The 25,385-nt window shown below is 39.9% G+C and overlaps 1 protein-coding gene across 5 annotated transcripts in view; it reads left to right on the top strand.

Annotated features, from left to right (window-relative positions):
* The window catches only part of CCDC148 (coiled-coil domain containing 148), a gene marked incomplete at its 5' end in the record, with an annotated part of 106,305 nt that overhangs the window by 1,554 nt on the left and 79,366 nt on the right, over positions 1-25,385 (top strand). The window contains 2 exons of one of the 5 annotated variants that reach the window (XM_081187502.1): positions 1,927-2,601; positions 3,403-3,452. The exons of 3 other annotated variants lie outside the window; for them this stretch is intronic. Coding sequence is in view for 1 of the 2 variants with exons in the window: in XM_081187500.1 (XP_081043626.1) it covers positions 3,403-3,452 (50 nt within the window). Of the gene's footprint in view, positions 1-1,926; positions 2,602-3,402; positions 3,453-25,385 lie in introns of those variants that run through there. One more of the 5 variants, XM_081187500.1, reaches the window with a different exon arrangement.

Below are 25,385 nucleotides of genomic sequence, written 5' to 3'. Positions count from 1 at the left end.
CTAATGCATTCATACAGTAGGGATGTGGGTGGTGCTGTGGGTTAAACCACAGAGCCTAGGACTTGCCGATCAGAAGGTCGGAGGTTCAAATCCCTGTGACGGGGTGAGCTCCCGTTGCTCAGTCCCTGCTCCTGCCAAGCTAGCAGTTTGAAAGCATGGTCAAAGTGCAAGTAGATAAATAGGTACCGCTCTGGCGCGAAGGTAAACGGTGTTTCCATGTGCTGCTCTGGTACGCCAGAAGCGGTCTGCAGACAAATGCCAGCTCCCTCGGCCTACAGAGTGAGATGAGCGCACAACCCCAGGGTCGGTCACGACTGGACCTAATGGTCAGGGGTCCCTTTACCTATTCATACAGTGGAGGAAATGCTGTTTTTACAGTTACCGTCTTCTCCTCATCTCTAAAGCTAATAAGTGAGTAGGGTGTAGAACCAATATTGGTGACGCAGAATATTCCATGGTGGAGAAACCACCGCCTTCATAGTTGTGGTGACAGTGGGGCAGGGTGGCAGGTTTTTTTTCCATTTTCCTTCTCCTTGACTCCAGTGGGAGGGGAATTACGACACTCCACCACAACTGACATTGCGTCTGTTCCCTTTGAGGCCATGTTGACCAAACAGGGGAGCCTAGGATAACACTAGCAGCTTCATACCCAGTGTTTCTTGAGAATTCCAAGAAACCAAAAAATCAGTGCAGTTTTGAAAGCTTCAGTCTGCCATCTTGATTCAAAATGACATCCATTTGTATAAAAACATAGACTAAAATCTGCTCCTTGAACTCAAGAACCATCGTGTAAAACTTAGTTATCTATCTTAAGAAATGTCTAAATGTATCGTGAACAAACAACTTCCCAAAATATTTAGTAGTTGTTATAGAGCAGTTATTATTCTCATATAACATCCTCTTTGTTTTTAAATCATATGATTGCCTCCAGACTGCAGCAATGCTGATTCTTTCTTGATTGTCTAAATACAAAATGCCAGTGTACTGCTTTCTTTCAATCCTCTTGATGATTCTTCCCTTCAGTCCTATTGAGATGCTAGCTGTTGCTAGTTGTGATTGAGGTACAGCTATGCTATACTAAATAGAACCACATCCATTGTGAGATTAAACATTAAACATTCACAAGCTTTAAAAACGGAAATGCAGGAGACAAGAAAGAGCCTTCAGCAATGTGCAATAGGGAGGAGAGCTTGTGTCAGAATAGGGTGTGTTACAAGTATACAATAATGTCCCACTTCTCATTTCTGGAATGTTGGAGGCTACGCTGTGTGTTTATGGCACAGGGTTTTAACTTGGCACTTATCCCTTTCTCCTGCAGTAATGTAATTGTTATGCACTAACCAATCCAGGCTGGAAGAATCCCAGGCACCTGCTTGCCTAAATATTTGATAAAAGTGCCTTAAGAACTTCAGATTTGTGTTTCAGCTGTGATCAGCACTGATACTGAAAAGTTGGAAGAGAGTAAGATGCCATTGTAAGAAACTGCCAATGAGTAGGGTTGCCATATTTCATGACACCTCAAAAGTTGTTGAGCTTTTTTTAGACAAACACCAAAGTTGATGAACAATTTTTCCATCCAGAACAAACCACCGCCTTCCAGATAGTCTCCCCGGACATCACTTCTGTCTTTGAAATCCCATTCCAGGTGTATGGCAGCCCTAAATAATGGTGTAGTCCTGTACTTGAGATCTGGGGTTGTGTGATTTGGTGAAAGTCCTTCCACACTGGAGGATGACCAAACCACTGCCGCTATGATATTCTATAATCCTTCAGTCCACAACCTCACTCAAAAATCCCCATTGACTTCAGCATGTCCTGGCTCTTATCTGGTTGGCAAAATATATATTTTTTTCCCTTTCCTGGGTGGCCCTTGAAACTTTGTCCCAGGAGTGCTCCTATCCTAGGAGCTATGTGGGTGCTGAACTGCAGGGTTTTTTTCCCCTTCCCTTTTGCATTTTGTACTCCAAAACAGTGGTTGTGAGTACTACAAGGGGATTCAAGCTGCAACCTGTAGGGATCCGTGGAGCCTAGCTTTGCCAGTGTTGCCTGTGCTGATGGGTTGGGTTTGCTTTGGTATTGTTCTATATGTTGTGGTGGGATGTGTGTGTGCTGGGAGCATGTCCCAGAGGTGAGTTCATTGCATCCCTCTGCATGTGGGCATGATTGTTAGACACTGGTGGTGTTTCCAGTGATGATGGATGCCTGCTGGTCTTCTTTAAAAAAACATTTTTGTATTTTATGTGTGTTCCTCTCCATGCCTGGGCTAATCATGTATAAGAATGTGGTCATCGTTTTGCAGGCGTAGAGGCATATATACCACCCCGGGCGTAATGGAAGTGTAGGACTGCTCTGTAATTTTCCTTAGGAGACATTCCAAATGGCTACTTTAACACTAAACACAGCTTGTGAAACTTTTCTCTCACAGTTTCTGAGGGCAAGAACAGAACAAAAAAAAAATCAGTTCCTGGATCGCTGACAGTCTTTAAGATTACATACCACAAGACCATCTAGGAGCAAAATGGAATTTGATAACGTAGAAGCTCTGTGAAGCTTCACTTTCTGTGGCACATCCATTTCCAAGAGTTTCTGAAATATTGTGCTGTAGGTGATTAAGAAAAAAGAACTATAATTGGGGTTTGTTTAGAGATGCAATATACAAAAAGCATGGATTGGTTTCCTGTTCTCAGAATAAGGAGCTTGGCTTTATAGCTGATTAATGTTCTAGTATAAGTGTGATAACTTTAGATAAGTTTCACACGGTTATCACTTTTTCCATTCATAACTATTGTAGGCGACTCAGACTTCTGCATTGAAATTTTTATAGTGGACTCTGTGTCTAATACCCAGCCCCAAACATATTATATGGAACTAAGTCATATTGAAATAAATTGGGCTAGCTTGCAAGTAATGATTTTAGGATAAGAGTGTTAATGTGATAGGATTCCTCCCTTCCCGACTCCCCTGGGTCTCCATCCTCAATTTTGTTGGTTGGCTATAATTTCATTTAGTGCTGCTGATGTTACATCGTAAACTTCCAGCTAAAGACCTTCAGGCCTAATTACAGCTTTAATGTGTAACCACTTCTGGATTGAGTCCAATTTTTGTATAATACACTATTGTGCTCATGCCCTGGGCTGATACTATTGCACACAAATAAAAGCTTGTTACATGATTAGAAACATCTTCTTTTGGGTGTGAAGCTAAGCTAACTTTTATGCAAAAGTATGAATATAATAACCAAGGCAGCATACAGTCACTTGTAAAGATCCTATGCCAGTTTGCAGTGGGCAGTTATCTGTCAGCATATTGCAGAATATTCCATAGTTGTTTCAACAAAGCTTATGGAAAGTTCAAAAATGTTTAAACTTCTAAATTAAATTGTAACAGATATTTCATTTGAAGGCGCCTTGAATACTGTAAATGGAATGAACATACAGTATTTCCTCATGGAAGTAAGTTTGTTTTAAATCAGTGAAAATTCTGTTTAAATGTGTGTTAGGTGTTCATAATTTTGCAGTTTGATTTAAAAATAAGAACAGAATGATTTTGGGTTGGTGGGTTGTGATAAAATGGCTGCTTCTTCACTGTATCTGAGCAAATAAAGAGTAAGATTTGGACTGTAATTTATATTTGATGCAACAGTTTCTTGCTCCAAATGTTCAGCATGTTCAACAGATGGACATTTCTCAACCCTTGTAATTTTTCTGTGGTGGTCAGTGATGTAGGTTTCCTGAAAATTTTTGAACTGGGGTAATTTGCATAGTATAATTTTCAGTTTGCATCAGAAATTTTTCTAGTGCCCAAGAGAGTGATCTAATTTAGCATGCTTATTTTACTTGCTTAGTACTGTATTTGCAGTTGGCATCCATTCACTGTTACTAATGAACTTATGGGTAGGAAAATTTTCCACAGGGACGAAAAAGCACTAGGGGGAAAGTTCTGTTTTGGAAGATGTTCTGCCCCACAAATAAAAACAAATAAACAAGGCAATAGATGTGGTTGGTTTTATCGTTGCTGCTTTATTTAAGTTCTCATAGGCTTTGTTCAGACTTATTTATTATTTACTTATTTTAAAATATTTATATACTTATGTGTATCCAGAATTTCATAGCAGTCACAAATTAAAACGGCATCAAAAAACCGAACAATAAAATGAAGACAATCAACAGAATTAAAACTAAGCAGCTGTGAAATCCTGGGACCTTAGAGTGAAGAATGGATAATAATAATAATAATAATAATAATAATAATAATAATAATAATGGCATCCACATGGGTACACAGTGGAAAGTGTGTTATGTGAGCAAGATAACCTGTGCATCCTGGCGTAGTAGCCTTACCTTCATACATTTTCCATTACAAATATTTGAATTCTGATGTGCATAGGTGCTATATGACATGTAGCTCTCTTACATCTGTGGGAGTGGGTGCATAACTGAGGCAGCAGGTTTTTCCAGCATCATTATAAAATTCTGTTCCATCATCAAATCAGTATGTTACATTTGCAAGAGAAAATCTGTTCTCTGGTCATACTTCAGGAAATTATGATGATATCTAAACTTAAAGAACTACACAGGAATCATTGGCTTGATGAAAATCCATTCAGTATTCCTGAAGTTGTGAGGCTTCATAGTTCCCAGTTTAGTCAGTCATTTAATTTAAGAGCAAGTTACTCAGCACATGCTAATTGTCAGACTGACACTTCCCAGATGGAAGCTGCTTCCCAAAAGGAAAAAAAAAGGCTGTCGCCAGAGTTAGAAGACAGCTGCAGTGGAAGGCAGTAAGTGGGAAGGGAGAGATGCTATACGTGTTGCTTGCATGGGATGTGCTAGTGCATGTGTACATTTTTATGAGAGAGAAGCTGCCACAATATCACTTGGAATTGTAGACTTTGGTATGGCTCACTTTCTCTAATGATCTGCTGCTCATCTCTTTGAGATCTCTGCTGTGGTCTTTTGATTTGAAGCCTGTGATAACATTTGATTGCATTCTGGGGTTGTTATACGCAACTTTGTCTCAGCTTTAGTATTCTCTCACAGGGCAACATGTTGGGGTAACAGTAATGGACTATATTGTATGCTTAGTACACTTCCTGATCCATAGACAATCTAATAATATAAGTATAATATAGGTATAACAATAAAAACAGCCTGCTCTGCAGGATGGATGTAAACTGATTTCTGAGATAACCAGTTAAAAAAAACCACATGTATATTAAAGTGAAATATAAAACTTTTTTTTTAGAGCTCTAATGAAGTTAACATTTTTTGTGCACACACTCAAGTTCCTATTATTAAGTTATTATTATTATTAAGTTATTATTAACTCCATCTAAGAGGAGTTGAGGCTTACTAACTTACACTGACTAATGCACCAAGAAGCATAGAAATTGGCCTTTAAGGTGTCCACTATAACTTCCACATCATGTACGCAGCAAATGAATGTCCTCTGTCTTGTACAGTGGTACCTCGGGTTAAGTACTTAATTCGTTCCGGAGGTCCGTACTTAACCTGAAACTGTTCTTAACCTGAAGCACCACTTTAGCTAATGGGGCCTCCTGCTCCTGCCACGCTGCCGGAGCACGATTTCTGTTCACATCCTGAAGCAAAGTTCTTAACCTGATGCACTATTTCTGGGTTAGCGGAGTCTGTAACCTGAAGCGTATGTAACCCGAGGCACCACTGTATTTGCTTAAAACTTAGCCTCTATGCACTTAAACTTTTTCCTGATCTTTCAGCTCCAATCCTACTGTTCTCCAAGTTGTGGAATACTAAAGATCAGGGCATCATGTATGCTCTGACCACCTAACTGCACACTGGCTCACTGCTTTTCCTATATACTCATCTGGGTTAGATTGAAAGCGGATTGTATATTGGGCTATGTGACAAGATTGACAAGCAGATTCAGCAAAGGGCACACAGCTGGGGAGAGATAGGCAACGGATGATGTCTGCATCATCAGGATAAAAGGAGCAAGATAAAGGAAAAGGTGGTTCTTGCAATTATGAATAAACATATATGCCATGCATAAGAGTTCTCCACCCCTACTGTAATCTGTTCAGTTGTGGGTGGGTGGGTGGGTGGGTTGGTTGAGCAGCTGGCTGCCCGTAGCCCCCAAGCCACCTCACTACTATAGCGCTACAATGCCATGCAATTCTGTTTTAGGCCTGTCAAAATAGGATGGGAGGTTTAATACTTCACACTGGGGTATCTTGAATGTATAAGAAAGGAATAATGTGATAAATCTAGGGTACCAGAGTCTGTTAGTGAATGGTAGAAATTAACAAACTGTAGTATGTAGATAATATTTGGCATATGAGGGGGAAATGCCAGCTGTAGACCTGTGCCAGACAAGAAATTCATATGTTAGCTTATGCACACCAGCCAGACTGGGCTAGCTAAATGCAGAGCCATTGAGAAATAATGGGGAGCCAGGTACTGGTTCCTTAAGGGCAATTGACAATGCAAAAAGTTATCCATCCCCTGCTCTGAGGAGTGGACAGAGACAGGAGATTTGGGAGGTTGCCAGGATGATGGCAGGAAGGGTGGTGTGATATCATAGAAAAATGTGTCCTTTTTGAAATATACAGTTGTACCTCGGGTTAAGTACTTAATTCGTTCAGGAGATCCGTACTTAACCTGAAACTGCTCTTAACCTGAAGCACCACTTTAGCTAATGGGGCCTCCTGCTGCCGCCGTGCCGCCGGAGCACGATTTCTGTTCTCATCCTGATGCAAAGTTCTTAACCTGAAGCACTATTTCTGGGTTAGCGGAGTCTATAACCTGAAGCATATGTAACCTGAGGTACCACTGTAAAAGTGTTCTGGGAACAAAAAGTTGATTGTTGCTTTTGATCTGAGCTTGCTGACACTGTGAGAGGGGCAGTGAGAGACACACTTCACATATAATGTTCTGTGCCCTCTCCGCTGAAGACTTTAGGTGTAAATATGTGTGAAATAAACCATATTTCTTAAAGACACTAGTTTCCTCCACACCTCAATTTCCCCAACAGAAACAGAACCCTGGGCGACCACCTGGAACCCCCTACAATCTTGCTGCCACTCGGCAGAGATTCGGGGTGACGTGCAACCTTCATTGCACTATCTTTAAGGCAGGGGTGAGAAGTCTGCAGCTCCCGACTTTGCTGAATCCCAACTCTCGTTACTCCTGACCATTGGCCATTCTGGCTGGGGCTGATAGAAGCTGGAGCCCAGCTACATCTGTGAGGCCACAGGTTCCTCCTCCCTGCTTTAAGGGGCCTGTAATGAAACCTCGGCTACTTGCCTGAGGTGATTGAGTCCTGCTGGGTGTGTCTCATTTGTTGTATGTCTCTGTATACGTACGCTAGAGGGGAAGGAAATGTTTATGAGCTGCTCTGCCTTGCTACGAGATGTCTGTATTTTGTGTGTGTTAGCTTATTTCTAATAAAAGGGAAGCTATTCATGAACAAACTTGCCTCTGCCAAGTGTTCACCTGAGAACTGAATCTATTGGGGTATGGAAGCCTGAAGTACCCCACCCCTGGAACCCACAGGCAACTGCACGTATAATTGTACATGATATATTGCTCAAGTTGGGGCTGCCTCAACTGTCTACTATCCTTCCTGCCTTGCAGTGATTGCTTTGAATGAGATAAGAGCCCCCCCCCCCGGTTCGTTTTCGATATGCTCCAGCACCCCCCTTTCTGCAAGAAATTCCATGGAATTCCTCAAATTATTTTTAAGCAGATATGTATAGGATTCCACTTCTAACCTTAATAATGCTCTTCAACAACTCTGACGAAGCAGAATTTAGGCTGACAGGTCTATAATTTCCTGGATCTAGTTTTTTTAACTTGAAGTTACGTTGGCTGCCTGCCAATCGCTCAGTACTAAAGAGGCTGTTTTTGGTGATGTTGCATATTTTAGTTTAAAGATCAACAGTTTCACAATGCAGGGTTCCAGCTGCACCCAAAGGTGGGTGTATTTATGGAGGTGGCAGGAATCAAACTCTTAATTCTCATCTCAGATCCAAGAAAAGTAATTCCTGCTTAACATTATTGCCAGCTTCAATCAGCAGCAGGAGATAAGCATTATAACAATCACAGTCCACAGCAACCCTTTCTGATGGCAATTAATATGCCTACCAAGCAGCCTACCTGCCTGTTAATACTGTGCCTCAAAGGTACACTGAGAATATTAATAGAATACTAAGGAGGTGAGCCATATAAGATAGGAGCTGAAAATCTGGGGATCCTGCATGCCTTGGAGATACAAATCTGTATACACCATGCATACAGAAAGAACGTTGCAATGTAAACTTTGTTTCCTCTAGTCCAGGGTTTGGCAGACTTGAGGTTTGCTTTGGTTTTTTACTAGGACCCCAAGATCCACTGACCAGAACCACGTGCAAAATATCCCCTTAGAATTAAAGAATTCTGAGCTAAATAAGTCTGAGTGCCAGAATTGAACTGGGCTCACATTTCTTCCATACAAAAATTCACTCTTGGTTACCCACCCCTGCACCCAGGCACCACTACTACTAGTTTTCTTCATTTCAACAGAATAATTGTGTATGTGTAAAGAATTTATTTTGTTGCTAAAAAACTTGGAGTCAGTCATCACCCAGAGAGATCTACCAATAGAGCCTGATCTGCTTTGAAATCAGTTGAAATCAGTGGTTGTTTTTACACTAGGACCTTTTAGCACTGCTGAGACAGTGTTTTTCTGTAATCAGCCAGAAGTAGAATTAAAATGATGAGTCCATGCAGCACTTAATAGTGTTTGTTACATGAGGACAGAGCCTTCTATAATGTTTACTTATGAGGAAGTCCTTTTCAGCAAAGGTTCCCTGCAAAGCTGCTTTCTTGTGGACTTCTGTCACTAATTGGTTTGTTTAGACATGGCATAGCATTAGTGATGAACGATCCCTTAGTTGGTTCCTACCCCAATCCCCCCCCTTTTAAAAAAGAGCAAAGTAGTGGTATTTATCAGTAAAAGGAAAAAAGAACCAGTAACTAAAGCACCAGCTCCTATAGTTTGGATAATTGGAAATGAGTGTTTCTTGCATAGAGTTACACTTAGTTTGCTATTTTGTGTTACAATTTGTTATGGCACCCAAAACTATGGTTAGTGCTTTCTGTCCAAACTAGAATTGGAACACTGCAAACCAATGTTCAAGAAGGGAGATGAGTGTGCAGAAGCCCACAAGTCATTCTGATCTTCCAAACCACAGTTTCATGGATTGTCTAAGGACCAAACTAGATGACGTGTAGATGTTCTCCACAAGTCTTTTTCTTTAAAAAAAGAATTAAATAGCAGCACAGTAGGAAACTGATTAGAACCTTGGTGCATGGGGAAGGATTAGCTATTTCTCCCACATCATGGTCCTGATGAAAAAATTGCCCCTCAAACAACTATTTGCCTTGGGTATGGTAGCTTGACAATGGTAGCTTTCCTCTTGTGACAAATAGCAGCTTGGAAATGGGGACCATGGTGCAGGGAAAATGTTTAGCCCCCGACCCCACCCCTTTTCACATGCCCCATTCCCAATCCTAATCAGGTTTGCCCCCTGCCCCCCTCACACTGCTATTATTTGTTTAAAACATATATGAAATGTTTTTCACACATTAATTGTATCTTCTAGTTTGGCGCTGAACGGAGCCATAAAGTGGGCTTCACTGTTGCAAAGAGACAGGGAGCGCATCTCTGTCTGCCTCCGATCAAATCCAGCACTATAGAAGAACCTCTTTTGAAAAGTAAACCACTTGAGCTTCCAAAATATCTACTATTTGCACAATCAGGACTGAGTTAAACTATGCCGAGTACTAATTTCCCTCTAGTTGCAAACTGTTGCTAATTAAGCGCCACTGCAGAATCAAGGTAGTCTTGTTCTGAAGGGCTCTGTGTGATAATGTTCCTATTCCCAATTATGCTCTTTTAATTTTCTCTTCTCCATCTTAACATCTCCTAAATGTATCCTCGGCTTATCTCTCCCTCTCCTTCCTATGCAGGCATATTTGTGCTAAAGAAATAATATATTTGGGGAAGGCTTTTAATGTACGGAAAAATAAATGATACAAAATATAATATTGTGACTATGACACAAATATATATAAATAATCCTGTGTCTAGATAAAACTGTTTCCTAGCAATGTATTGCATAGATGCTTCAGTAGTATTTTGTGTTAATTTAGATTCATGTCTTCTTTGTGTTTCATAATGGAACTATGCTGCTCGCTCTCTTAATATTGAAGGCACTGGCTTTACTGCACTGAATGGCAAAATGGTTGTAATTCTTTTTCCTCTCTGCAGAATGATGTCTCTGAATAGTAGGCTGAATGTTTAGATCAGTTCCCCCTCAAATCACTCTTCCTGATTTAGACTTCACCCGTATCTCCCTGAAAATAATACAACATCCAATATGTTTCTTTGCTTCTCTATATATTTAACAAAAATACAAAACCACTTCCTTCCTGCTCCACTGCTCAGTCTAGTAAAGTATTTTCATAACAATCACAGGATAAAAACATCCTGTTTGTATGCACTCTTTTATATGCTTGGCTATATGTATGTAAAATGTGCATCTTCCAACTATTCTATTAATGGCCACCAATCTTGCATAAAGTAAATGTGGGCAGATGCACCTGGTTCTGCTCCACTGAGTTTTAGGAAGAATTGAATTATTATTATTTTTTACTTGTCAAAACCCCAAAGTTTATCACAGTGGAGTAGCGTCTGTACATCGGGGTTGGTGAAACCAGCTTCTGCCAGGGACACAGACCCAGGATGCACGCAAAAATCACCTGTCACACTATGGAGTGTCTGGTGTATGTGTGTGGCGATGCACCACCACTGTCACAGAAAGATAAAAAAAGGGAGAAGACCCCATTATCTTTCTCTGTGTAATGGTTTTGGCTGCACAGGAGATTATGGATCTACAGGAGATCACTATGGGAAAACCTGTTTCCACTGCTGGCTGCATAGATGTTGGCCCTACAGACTTAGATGGAATTTATTTATGCTTAGAATCTTAGCCAAAGCACTTAGGGCCAAAATGAGAGTCTGTAACAGATAATAGAATTTAACAGATGATGTTAGCAGAATATAATATTGGCACTGGGTAATAGTCTTGCTGCTGCTAGATAAACATCTTGGCATTGCTTTCCATTTATCAAAAACAAATTCTGAGGCACAGTCAAGGGACTCTTTTGTCATGCAAGAAGCATTGCACTTTTACAGCAGGCTTCTGTTACAGTGACTTTATTTCTTATACATTTAGTGACTGATGTAGATTTAATCATTTTATCTGATGGATGCCAATGCAGAAGAGTGATAGTTGTTCACCCTACCATTATTGGAAAGTGCCTCCTCTCTGCAGTAGGGAACAAGGAAAGTTATGTTTTGAATCAGTCAGCTGAAGGTCAGGTTACATATATTGGGGGGGGGGGAACAAGTCAAAACTTGGTTTGCTTTCTTTTGAAAAGGCAGTTAAAATTTCAGTGGTGTAAAGAGTGTGAGAAAGATCCACATGTGGGTGATCAGCATTATAGGTGTCACTGGGATCAGTGCTTTTGCTTTCTGACTAGGAAGTGGAGCTAACAGTTTGGCCAAACTGAACTCTATTGGTGGAGAAAGTTGTGAAAATTACCACTATAAAAATTCAAGATCTTGGCAAAAAGCCATTTATGTTTACTTGATGAGTCTTGCTGTTGAGCTTCTCCTTTGCACCAAGACTACACCTGTTGTGACCCCCCACTCCCACCCCAAACTGAATGAAAGGCACCAAATTACATTATGGCAAGCTTACAGAGTTTCAGCACACTTCTTGTACAGCAGGATGTCATTCCTGCCCCTTCCTGTCTGGAATTGCAAAAAAAAAAGCATCTGACAGGACGCAATACATGATTGGTCGTCAGAGTTTTGGCACAGATTTCAATCACACTTCACAAAGTGCATAGGATGGTAACTGTACCATCCCTTGGCCAAAGAAGTAGAGAAAGCTTCTTGTGTTTCTCCAGCAACTGATAGTTGGGAACTTATGCTCTGTTTTGGGAGTATGTTACGAGGTGTGATCAATTCCCTGAAGGTTGACTTCATGGTTGGTCCATCTGATTAAGAGCAAGGATCAAGCACCCTGCTTCCAGCTCGGAGGTTGTTTATTGATTGCCTCTTCCTCTCTGATGATACATATATAATACCAAAGAAAAGACATTCTAGTCCTATGCCATTTATGTTTGGTGGGGGTTGCTTCCAAGTAATGGTGCACTGTATTGCAGCCTGAAATTTAAAATCCTTCTCCTCTCTTTTTCTGAATTAAGCCCTTTGAAAAGGACAAGCTTACTGTCTGCTACTGTCTAACTCTGAAATGCATGCATTTGGTCAGCAGAAATGGTTTGTATAGGGGTTTTGTAAAAAAGACAAACCCCCAGCTGAATTGATTGATTCAAGTTAGCTTGGCAGACATGGGTGACTTCAGTTCCTGCTTTCGCATACTCCCTTTCAAACCTTTCCTCTTATCAATGGACATTTAGACTTTTTATTTTTTTTATTTTTTTTAATAAAATTTTTATTAGTTTTACAAAATTTTAGAGAACAAACAAACACTTAAAAAGACAAACATACACGTATAATTTCATAACATATTTTCATAAACCTCTTTTCTGGGACTTCCCCTTACCCCCCCTTTCTGCATCCCAATGTCCATAATTTTATAGCAACTCCCAATTGTTACTTTCCAACCTCTGTCATCTTAGTCATCTCTGTATTCTGACCTTATATCACTGTATCCCTTTGTTCCTGAAAACCACAACACTCTAACATTCATTAAGTTTATAATAGTCCTTAAGATAACTTTTGAATTTTCTCCATTCTTCTTCCGCCGTCTCTTTTCCTTGGTCACGGATTCTGCCTGTCATCTCGGCCAATGTCATATAGTCCATCACTTTCATCTGCCATTCTTCCAGAGTGGGTAGATCTTGTGTCTTCCAATACTTTGCGATGAGTATTCTTGCTGCTGTTGTAGCGTACATAAAAAAAGTTCTATCCCTCTTTGACACCAATTGGCCGACAATGCCCAAGAGAAAGGCCTCTGGTTTTTTAGGAAAAGTACATTTAAGTACCTTTTTCATTTCATTATAGATCATTTCCCAGAAAGCCTTAATCTTCGGGCATGTCCACCAAAGGTGGTAGAAGGTACCTTCAGTCTCTTTACATTTCCAACACTTGTTATCGGGCATATGATAAATTTTTGCCAGCTTGACTGGGGTCATGTACCACCTATAGACCATTTTCATAATGTTTTCCTTTAAGGCATTACATGCCGTGAATTTAATACCGGTGTTCCATAACCATTCCCAGTCAGCTGACATAATGTTATGACCAACATCCTGTGCCCACTTAATCATAGCCGATTTGACTGTTTCGTCCTGTGTATTCCATTTCAGCAACAAGTTATACATTCTGGATAAATTCTTAGTATTGGGTTCTAACAATTCAGTCTCTAGTTTTGATTTTTCCACCTGAAAGCCAATTTTCCTGTCCTGTTTGAAAAACTCCATTATTTGATGATATTGAAACCAATTTTGTACCTTATGTTTCAATTTCTCATGACTTTGTAATTTGAACTTATCTCCATCCTGTTCCAAAATTTCCCAATACTTCGGCCATCCGACCTCCATATTGAGTTTCTTCACTGCCTTGGCCTCCACTGGTGACACCCATCTAGGGGTTTTGTTTTCCAACAGATCTTTATATCTTATCCAAACATTGAACAATGCTTTTCTAACAATGTGATTTTTAAAGGCACTATGCAGCTTGATTTTGTCATACCATAGATATGCATGCCAACCGAAAGCATTGTTAAAACCTTCCAGATCCAAAATGTCTGTGTTCTCGAGGAGCATCCATTCTTTCAGCCAGCAAAATGCTGCTGCCTCATAGTACAATTTTAAGTCCGGCGGGGCAAAACCCCCTCTTTCTTTAGCGTCTGTCAATATTTTAAATTTGATTCTGGGCTTTTTGCCCTGCCAGACAAATTTCGAAATATCTTTCTGCCACCTCTTGAAACATTCCATCTTATCAAGAATCTGCAAGGTCTGAAACAAAAATAACATTCTAGGCAATACATTCATTTTAATCACTGCAATTCGGCCTAACATTGACAATTTCAAATTTGACCATATTTCTAGATCTTTTTTAATCTCTGACCAACATTTTTCATAGTTATCCTTATACAAATTCACATTTTTGGATGTCAAATAAACCCCTAGGTATTTCACCTTCTTGACCACCGTCAACCCTATCTCCTCTTGGAATTTCTCTTTTTCCGTATCTGTTAAATTTTTTCCTAAAACTTTGGTTTTTTGTTTATTCAACTTAAATCCAGCTACCTGGCCAAACTGTTGGATTATTTCTAGGACCTTTTTCGTACTAGTGTTTGGCTCTTGCAAAGTCAATACTAGGTCATCTGCAAATGCTCTTAACTTATACTGTTTAGCTCCGACCTGCACTCCTTTAACCTGCTGGTCATTAGACTTTTTTATTTTTTGGAGGGGGTGTTTCAAAGTTCATTGCACCAAATGTTACTTATTTCAAATGTTCTCCTTTTTGCTAAAGGAACCATACAGGGATTTGCTGGAGAAACCTTGTGAGAACCCCCAATTTCATGATAATGTGCTATTATTTCATAAAAGAGATGAACTAATTCTGATTCATACTGTCAGAAAGAATTCCATAAATATTAAGGTGGTTGGATTTAAATGCTGACTGGATGTCATAATTCCACATTGTGTTAGATTCTATTGAATTCAAAAGTAAACAGATGAGTAGAGACCAAAGGGCAGCTTCCGATATTTGAAGGCTATAAATGTCAGATGCAGTGTCTAGATTCAGGACATAAGAGCCTAAAAATAGATCAGTCCAAAGGCCAATCTAGTCCAGCATTCTGTTTGCACAGTGGACAAGCTGAAGTCTATGGGAAACCCACAAGCAGAATATGAGTGTAATAACCTGTTTCCACGCAATGGTCCTCAGCAACTGCTTCTGCTCCTGGAGATAATCTTGCAGTTATGAATATGACTAGTGGCTATGGAAAGCCTTATCCTCCACAAGGACTTCTATGATAAATGTTTTGATACTGGAGTATGTATCTGAGCTTCAGCAGAAGTGTACAGTGGTACCTCGGGTTATGAACTTAATTCGTTCTGGAGGTCCGTTCTTAACTCGAAACCGTTCTTAACCTGAGGCGCACTTTTGCTAATGGGGCCTCCTACTGCCAGCACGTGATTTCCGTTCACATCATGGGGCAAAGTTTGCAACCCGGAGCAACAACTTCCGGATTAGCAGAGTTTGTAACCCAAAGTGTTTGTAACCCGAGGTACCACTGTATAATGGTTCTGGACCTAAAGCTGGCCTTGTGTAGCTGGTTCAATAGATAGAAGTACATTTTTGGAGCTTATGAGTGATATATTGCTTTGGCCCTTGCTCACAGCATCCTGTGCTTATACAGTACTATTATCTTTTAAATCAACATAGAAAGAGCACTGCATCTATATATTTACATTTCCAATCTTTGAATGGGTAGACCAATTAACAGACCCTTAAACCAGAACAAAAGGAACAGACAACATTGGATGTCTTAAGTGTAATGCAGAAATGTTAAGCAACAGACCTTTTAATTAATCATCTAAACTAGTAAGAACACTAGTGGGCTTTGTTTCTTTTGAATTTTGTATAGATGACCAACTAACATGATATTTAGTCTTTGAAGGATTAAAAATAAGCATAACAGTGTTGCCATTTAATTACATAGCAAAGTTATACTCTATTTTAATAGCTAGCATGAACCTATATTTAGTAAGAACCTAAGCAAATGCTACCAATTAAAAAAAATCAAAAGAAAATAGAGCTTTTTGACACAGCCTCATATTCAAGGATTTAATAATGGTTTTCTGCTTAAATGAAATGAGAGACAATGCAGTGGTCCACAGATGGCGAAGACTGATGAATGTATGTAACTACGAAGCAGTGCTTATGTTCTTGTTCTTATGTGCTATGTCTAGATCATAGTTATCCCTCATTTGGTATGGTGATTTACAGCACAGTCTCTCCAGTTGACCCTAATAGGCATACAAACTCAAATGGGAAGAGATGTTTCCTAAGACAGTGAGATCTACTCCATTAAGTCTAATGAATTGAATTGGGCCCAGACATCTACTCGTAGCCAGTTAAGATGATGCTTGTTGAGTGGTATATGGTCCTGATGGTATCACCCTGGGGTTGCTGATATGGTGCTTCTAGGTTGCTTCTTGGCATCCTTGAGCACTTATCTTCATGAGATTCAACCACTACACAATACTTCCGTTCTCATGAGGTGGTGAGGGTGAGAACCGTCTCCCCTTTTGGAGTTGAAAGAGCAACTGCCTATTACCTCCTTCAGATCTATGAGATTCTCAAGGCATGATCGATACGCAACTGAGCTGACACTCTGAGCCTTGTAAATCATATACTGTAGAGGTGAAAGAAGTGAGAAGAGAGATTCTCTGGAGAGAATTGAGGGGGGAGAAAAATGAAGTGGTTTGTAACAGGAAGAATGGAGAGTCTGAAAGAGAGGGGAGGGTTGCATGTACACACACCTCTTGGATCCAGTAAAACATCCTCTGGAAATTTCTTCATTTTCCCACGCACACCATCAAATCACAGTTCACATCTGTCTTCATTGACTTGACTGTCGAAATTCCAGATCTGGTGTTTTCAGCCCTGCCATGGTACAAAAACACGGATTTGTATGAATTCTCATAATTTCTGCTGTGGATTCTCACATCCCAATCACATCACAGTTCATCTCTTTGTCCACATAGTTGCTCTGCAACTTGTTGGTAATTTTGTTATCCTTTTTATGGCCATCCTGTGTCCGTGAGGATTCATGCCTTGGATAAATGTTTTTGTGGTGTTTGCATGCATGGGATCTTTGATTTTTTTGCGTAGTCTTCCAAAGTAAGCTTTCTTTTGATATTGTTGTTATGGGGGGCATTTAGAATCGTGCAACTTCAAGAGAATTCATTTTAATCTACTGGATCTGACTATTACTCAGGCCCTATGAAAAAGTTACTGCTCACCATGCAACATCAAATGCCTGTGGCTAAACAATAGGGTGAAGGTGTAGGGCTGACCTACTAAGTAGTTGGTCAAGTGGTCTAATAATGGCCATACAGTATTATGTAGATCAGATTCATAGTAGCAGTGGTTTGCAACTTTAACAGATTCACAGTATTAAATAAATGTGATATTAAGATTAGTATCACCCCTCCTTTACAAATTACACTTTTAATATTATACATGCTTTTCATTTTCTGTTAAGTTAATAAGCTATCAAATTAAACATTATATTAAAGGATATTTAAAACTACTTGCCTTCTATTCCCAACCCCAGTTTAATTCCTGTTTAGCCCTAAAGTGATATTTTAGAATGGCATATTATTCAGTCAAAGAGACAACTTGCAGTGAGGTCACTCTTTCCTTTAATGTATTGCCATGGAAATCTGGCATACAGTGATTGAAAACTGGGTAATCTGATCCCATTCTCACCCCCACAAGCTAATGTGAAAGATTCCTTTTTTATTTCAGAGATTGCTTGATCATGCTCACAGCAAAGTGTATTGCATAATTTTAAAACCCTATAAGGAATCTATCCAGTTTAGCCCAGTTCAGGCGTCTGCCTTTGGAACCAAAAGGAACTGAAGGTTAAAGGCTGTGCTTAAGTTTTGACCAAGAGCTGTGCTGCTTCTATTTTTGTTTTCCCTTATCTCTTCTTCCACCACCTTCCAGCAAGTTGGTCTAGTAAGTTTTAGATTGAAAACAGCAAAACACTTTAGCAGTTCTTACTTCAGATTACAGGTATGAATTAATTCATTTATACTTGGTTTAGTCCAAAGAACTCAGTATTGGCCACAGTATCCTGTAGGGAATGTTCAAAGAGCAATTGAAGATAAGGCTCTACCACCCCCCACATGCCAAAATTATAGGGCAAAATTCAACCTATTAATTCTATTGCACAACAGGGTTTTCCACATACAACCCTCCCCACCCCCTTAAAAAAAAATTGACTCAGATTTGAATAATAGAATCAGAGAGTTGGAAGGGATTCCAAGTGTCATTTAATCCCTGCAGTGCAGGGATCCTGCCCACAGCTGTCCCTGGGTGGGCTCAAATCACCAACCTGATGCATTAATCCATTGCACCACAGGTAGAGTTTGGAGGACCCACAGAACAGGACGCAGAAGGCGGCAGAGGCGGGGGTCATTCTGTCTAGCAAGCTGTTAGGCTTGCACAAATGGAACATTCCGAATACTGTCATGTTAAATTCCATCCATAGTTTGAAAGTAAACAGTTCATTGCGTATTTGACTTGTATGTGCCTTTTGCATCTTTATGTGTATTCTGCATATATCATGAGAATATACTCCCAAATAGTATTGTTGATTCCAGCTATTAAAAACAAAGCTATTAAAAACAAACAAACCATACCTTTTAAAAACGTAGCCACCATAAATATGTCATGGCCTCACCTGAAGACCCATTTAAGGTCTACTTCTTAGTATGACCTATTGAAATCAGGGGGTCATTTTTCTGATAATCTGTGATTAGGATTGAGCTGGAAAGACTAAAGAATGAAAAACAGCGATGGAATTTTAGCATAGTTTTAGCAGCAGGCACACACACTTTCAGGAAGCCTGTAAAACATGTACAAGCTTGCACTTGTATAACCAGCAGGAAATGTCTATATAAAAAAAAGATGAGGACACATGCCAACTCAGACAGAAACATTATTACACACAGACTTGGTGCTGAGATTAATTCAAGAATGCTATGGGTGCAATATGCTCAAGGTACTTTTAGGTTCAGCCTTTATAATGGTTGCCTGAGGGGCACCTGTTGCAAAAAGGGCCTTCTTACTAATTTTGCCTGGTACAGGAGCTCTGCCCTTTCTTGGAAAAGGATGACTTCATCATTACTATCCATGTACTGGTTACAGTAATCATGAATTCATTATCTGTGGGACTGTCTCTGGAAAAGGTTTGGAAACTTCAAGTGACATGAGATATGGTGACTAGTTTATCAGCAGGGAGGCACTGCAATGTACACTTAAGGATTTGCATTGGCTTCCAATTTGCTTCTAAGTGTTGGAGTTTCTTCCCCTATAAAGTTCTAAATGGCCTGGAACCAGGATATCTTCTTCCAGGCGAACCTGACTGGTCACTTATCTATTCTTCGGAAGTTTTTTCACCTGCCTCCACATGCAGAGCTAGGCTGGCAACAGTCTGGGTGGGACAGAGCCTTTCCTGTGATAGCATGCTTTTTCTGGAACACGTTCCCTAGAAATACTCACAGACCTTCCTACTTTTTTATCCAGGCAAATACTATATTTATTTTTCTGAGCTTCCCTCTGATGTTATCACCATCTGCTAGTTTCATGACTTTTTAAATAACTGTGGCTACTTAAAGGTTGTTGTTGCTTTAAAAAAATCTATAATTATTTTAATGTTTTGTTTTTAAAATTTCTCTGCTGTAAGCCACATTGTACACATACAGTAGAAAGGCAGGATAAACATATATTAAATAGATGAAAATAAAATAATAACACACCCTAAATAAATTCAACTGTGAGGTAGCGATATTCTTACTGTCCCTAGAAAAAACATGGTCACAATGAGAATCAATATGGTTAATTTGGCAGCACATACGTTTCTGTGTTCTCCTCTCCTGTTCAGTGTCTGGTTTTATTTTTATCCTTTGTACTTGTAAGCTGTCCCTCCCAGGTGGCTATCAGTTGCCAAGATTCTTTTTCTCCCTCGGCTTCAAGTACCCAGAAAGAATTCTTATACTCCAAAGGCATAAAAGAGGCTGTGTCAGGTGTATAAATAATTATTAGGAGAGTGACTAGTTAAGAGGAAAGTGAGTTGTTAATTCCAAATCATTTTAGCTATCCCTTTACGTTTTTACTCTCTTTCTCAAGTACTTCAGAACACACCCTCCTGAATTCCACCTTTCAGAATGTGGAAGGTGGACTCTTTTCAGATCTGCATTCAAATTCTAGATTCTGCATTGGGTTGCAGCAGGAACAGCTAATGTACATTGGTCCGAATGCTTCAGGGATGCATTTTGGCACACACCCCACATGACAGACAGAAGCTCCTCCCACTTCTTTGCTGATTTGTGTAGATCACTAGAAGAGCAGGAGTTGGGTACTGGGTATCCTTCCCATCATGGCATTGGGCTGGATAGAGAGAAGTTTAAACCTCTCAACTCAGGAAATGGGCGTTGTCAGGAAACAGGAAGGAACATTCAAGTCTGCTGTCATGCTTCCGAAGTATTTGGCTTTTGCTAGCACTTGACGAAACATCAGAGCAGCTTGGGGTGCTTCTTGCTGTTTCCTGAATGCTCTGATCTGCTCCTCTGTGCTGATACCATCATTGCTGGCATTAGTAAATTGGGGGTTGGGGGGGCCTTTTAAAAAGCCTGAGCCCCTTGGACCAGAATTTCACTATGCTGGGTTACAGGGAGGCTCGTTATCTAAATGGGTGACATTTTTATTATAAGTTGCTTCCACCCCTTGAGTTTGAAATAAAACCTTCAAGTTGGGACTCTGAACACCATCACAGTATTCTTTTTTAAGATGTGTATTAACCTGAAAATAGAAATCAGATTGATTTTGCTTCATTCACCATTGGGTATGTTACACTTTCTAATTATTGAAGATTAACTAGGAGCTTAGTCAAGGACAAACTATTTGTTAACACTTCTTTGGAGAATCATATAATGCTTTAATACTTTAGTGAAGTTTTAATGTTGCATTTAGCTAAAAGATGTGACAAAGCACCAGTTTTGCTGTAGGCAAAGGAATTGGTATGGCTGGGGTGCAGGTATACCTTAATCTTAAACAATAATCCCAAAATTGCCAAAGACAATTGGAATGCTAAGCTGCATTTACAACCATTTTACCTCCACCTCAGGTTTGTTCTGACAAGCAAAAACAACTAAGTGTTTTGCAGCTCTTTAAAGACTAACAGATAACTTGTTTTGAGCTCAGCCCATCTCTGATTATGATGAATGAGTCTGTCACTTTGGTTTTGCTAAAATGTTGTCTGGTGGGGATTAGGGATTTGACAAAAGAACCTCAATGTTTCTCTTTTGTTTCTAGCCTTTTGGATGTGATGGCCACCAGAGCTGCGGGTGGGGGACACAGAGAAACAGTTTATAGCCAAAGTAAAAAAATTTTTTTCTTCCAGTAGCACCTTAAAGACCAACTAAGTTAGTTCTTGGTATGAGCTTTCGTGTGCATGCACACTTCTTCTTCAGAAGTGTGCATGCACACGAAAGCTCATACCAAGAACTAACTTAGTTGGTCTTTAAGGTGCTACTGGAAGAAAAAAATTTTTTTACTTTGACTATGGCAGACCAACACGGCTACCTATCTACTACAGTTTATAGCCAAGTTTGACTTTAGGGGGAATGAAATTGAGGGACAGAGTCTGGAGGTGTGAATACTGTTAAGCATTGGAGCTGTTTCTGGCACTCTGATTGAGAGTTAGTGAATACTGTATGTGATCTGTTGTAGGAGTATATGTTTGTTTCTACTATGTAAATTAAAAAAAATAAAATATTGCACACCCAGGAAGTGCTGCCCCTTGGAACTTTTCACTGCCCTGAAATGTGGATTGAGTGGCAATATTGTAGTATAAGCTCTGACCCATGAAAGCTGATGGCACACTATATTAGCCTTTAAAGTGCCATGAGACATGCTTATACTTTTTTTCTTTCTTCCAGCGAGCTAAAATGTCTATTCTCCCTGGAACTTGTAAAAAGGAAGCCTGGGATTAAGTGAGTAAAAGTATATTAAAAGTGTTTTGACATTTTGAAGTAGAGATGCGTTTGCAATATGCAGATCTATTCATCACTCACTAAGAGAATTACTGCTGGACCACCCCCGCCCCCCCATAATTGTATGATAGTGGCAAATGGTAAGCAAATCGTGATTCAGAAAATAGCACGACTAAACAGCCAGCAGAGTCACATAATACAAATCTTGCTGTGCTGTAACACTCCACACATCAGGTGAGGGGGGAGAGTTGTGTATACAGTGGTACCTTGGTTTATGAACTTAATCCGTTCTGGAAGTCCGTTCTTAAACCAAAGTGTTCTTAAACCAAGGTGTGATTTCCCATAGCAGCGGGGGATTCAATTTACAAATGGAACACACTCAACAGGAAGCGAAACATGTTCTTATTCCAAGGCAAAGTTCACAAACTAAAACACCTACTTCTGGATTCGCAGCATTCTTAATCCAAGTTGTTCATAAACTAAGCTGTTCTTAAACCAAGGTCCCACTGTATATACTTTTTTTAAAAACAAAACAAAACCCTCCCTAGCTTGAAACCTTCTCCCACATACAATATGTGCAGAATATTGTGCTCTTTATTTATGAATTTGCATCCCACCTTTTCAGTGTTTCTGTTCTCAGAATGTCTTAGGATAGCGCTAGAGCAATCCACATATAACAACGAAGCCCATCATATTAAAACAGAAGTGAAGTGTTTGGCTGTGAATCTGAAGTGGTATAGTTCAGTAAGAGCCACATACTACACTTTGCTGACTATGTAGTAGGCTTTTTCTCTGGAGCTTCCAGGGGTTTCTCTGGTTAGGTCAATATTACAGTTTATACTGGATCTAAATATTGTGTGTGCATGCGTACGCATGTGCACCCACCCACACCTGCACGGAAACTTTTGTTGAGATAGCACTCCAGATTAAGACAAAGGGGGAGAATTATTTCTCACACAATTGCCAGTCTACTATGGGTCAAGCTAAGAAGCGCATTGAGCACCCTTTTTAAAAAGCATGCTTTAAGTACTGCTACTTTTCCTTAGAAAGGAAAGTGGCAGCTGTTTCTGTTGCAGAGATGGTGATTCCACAGTAAAACAATAAATAGGAATCTCCCCTCCCTTCCCCTGCATCCTCCATTTTCGCCTCCATCCTTTCACCTGCGTGAAACCCTGTCTTTTTATTGGGAGGTTTTAATCTCTGAATGGGAAGTAAAACCGGCTTTATCCCTTATTCTGCGTCGTTTCCAGTGCCTATTACTGCAAACTCAGCTGATGGAAAGACGCGACTCACTCCCAAGGTCCTTATTAAGGTCGCAGCTTTCCTATGAGGTAGAAACCTCTTGTTTCTAAGCATAAAGAGAACAACAACACAGCTGAGAGCAATGCATGGGATCTCTACACATTTACAGTCACATCTCCCGCCCTCACTTCCCACCACCTATCTCGCCTGTTTTTGAGTATCCTCGGGGAGGCCACCAACTGCAGCTACTTTTTAACTTTATAGCAACATTGGCCATATGCTCTAACTGAAGTGTTACGTTTATGCCTACTTCATTCCTGATCCAGGGCACTGTATAAGTGGTCTTGCTTCCTTTTCGCCTGTTAGATGTAGCTGGAAAAAGCTTTAAATGAGTCTTATTTACTCTTTAAATGTTGGGTTTTATTGCTTAGAGACTGCAGCAAAAGAAAAGCAAATAAAATAAAATAAAAGGAAGCTATGAAGTAGCCCACTCACAGCTCAGCTTGTCTTTTTCAACAGAGGCGATCTTCTTTTAGCTAATTGGACTTGGTCTCGCATGCGAAGTTACTCATGTGTAGTACAGTATGTCAGTCTAATATCCCACCATGCTTATGAGGTTGCTGTAATTTATGCAAGAGTGACAATGTGCAGCACAGTGTCCTGCCCTGCTCTTTTAGGCTGTCATTTCTGAGGGGAAAAGTAATAATTACAACAATGCCATCGCTATGCATATATTATACATATAAGCGTATGTGGATTGTTGGTGTCTTTTAAATTTAGCTTCTTTTCTGACCTGCGAGTGCTTAATTGCACAGTTCCGACTGGATTGCATGAACTCGGTTGCTTTTAAGACAACAGAATGTGAGGAAACTGGGCGTCTTATTCATAGGACAGGTTCCTTTTTAAAACTGGGTTTTTGTTTTTAAAGCCCATGTTCATGCCTTATAAGCTACTGCACCAGCATTCAAGTATTTGTGTGGTACTCCCAGCGGCGGTGTGGGTTAAACCACAGAGCCCAGGGCTTGGCGATCAGAAGGTTGGCAATACAAATCCCCGCAAAGGATTGAGCTCCCGTTCCTTGGTCCCTGCTCCTGCCAACCTAGCAGTTCAAAAGCACATCAGAGTGCAAGTAGATAAATAGGTACTGTCCGGCAGGAAAGTAAACAGTGTTTCCATGCGCTGCTCTGGTTCACCAGAAGCGGCTTAGTCATGCTGGCCACATGACCCAGAAGCTGTACACCGGCTCCCTTGGCCAATAAAGCAAGATGAGCGCCGCAACCCCAGAGTCGTCCGTGACTGGACCTAATGGTCAGGGGCTCCTTTACCTTTACCCAGCATCCTGAGCCTACTCTAGGGATGGAAGAATCTGTCGATTTCAGTTCTCTCATCATCTCTTTTTTCCAGTTAAATTCTGCATTCTTACAAAAAAAGGATTTTTCTTTTTTAAAAATTCTCAAGAAAATTCTTATGGATTTTGGGGTAAATTTGTACTAATAAACACATTTTTGTATGTAGTTTTGACTGATGTAACACATTTTGCAACCACATTATCCTGCTATATTATAATGCATTTTTAAGTTATTTCCATTATTACATTCATTTTTACTTAATGTAAAATGTAGCCATTTTACTGCATTTATAATAATAATTAAAAAAAATTAAGTGTCTATAAGGGAGAAGGGACTAGGCGTCGGAGGAGGGCTCACTTAACCTCTATTTGCCCTATGATGACTGTTTGAGTCAGAGGGATTTGGCTCAGAACTCCTTCAGCACTAGATTTGAATCTGAAAGCTTCTCCTAGGCACTACAGTCACCTTTAAATCATGCTAAGCATACAATGAAAATCCATCTTTTTACTCCTCTTGATTGCAGATGAACAGGGTAGCGTACAGTATTATGAGGCACCTAACTAAAGTGATATGAGAATATACCGATAGATTTAATGTGTAAAGATAGCCTAACAAATACATTTGGTAGGTAAGAACTTGTTAGCATTCCAGAAGAGATTGTATTGCACTTTTTCATTGCATTGGTAACAAGTTTTTGTACAAATATATATCATAATAACAATGGATCAGATTTTTGTTATCAGAACTTTATTTCTACCATTTTTGTATAGCAGTGAGATTTTCAGTAGTCTATTAAAAATACAAACCCAGAGCCAATAATTCTAATACTGATTAACCTATCCAAAGAAGCTAAGTATGAAATTTCATTCAGTTTTGAGTTTTCTGTAGGATGGAACTCTGGTGATAATGATTATAGCCTCTTTGCTAAGGCTAGTGAATT

Source organism: Podarcis bocagei (genome assembly GCF_964188305.1).
Source record: "Podarcis bocagei genome assembly, chromosome: 1".
Classification (NCBI taxonomy): domain Eukaryota; kingdom Metazoa; phylum Chordata; class Lepidosauria; order Squamata; family Lacertidae; genus Podarcis; species Podarcis bocagei.
The sequence above is the reverse complement of the archived record's forward strand: the minus strand, read 5'-3'. Positions and strand labels throughout refer to the sequence as shown.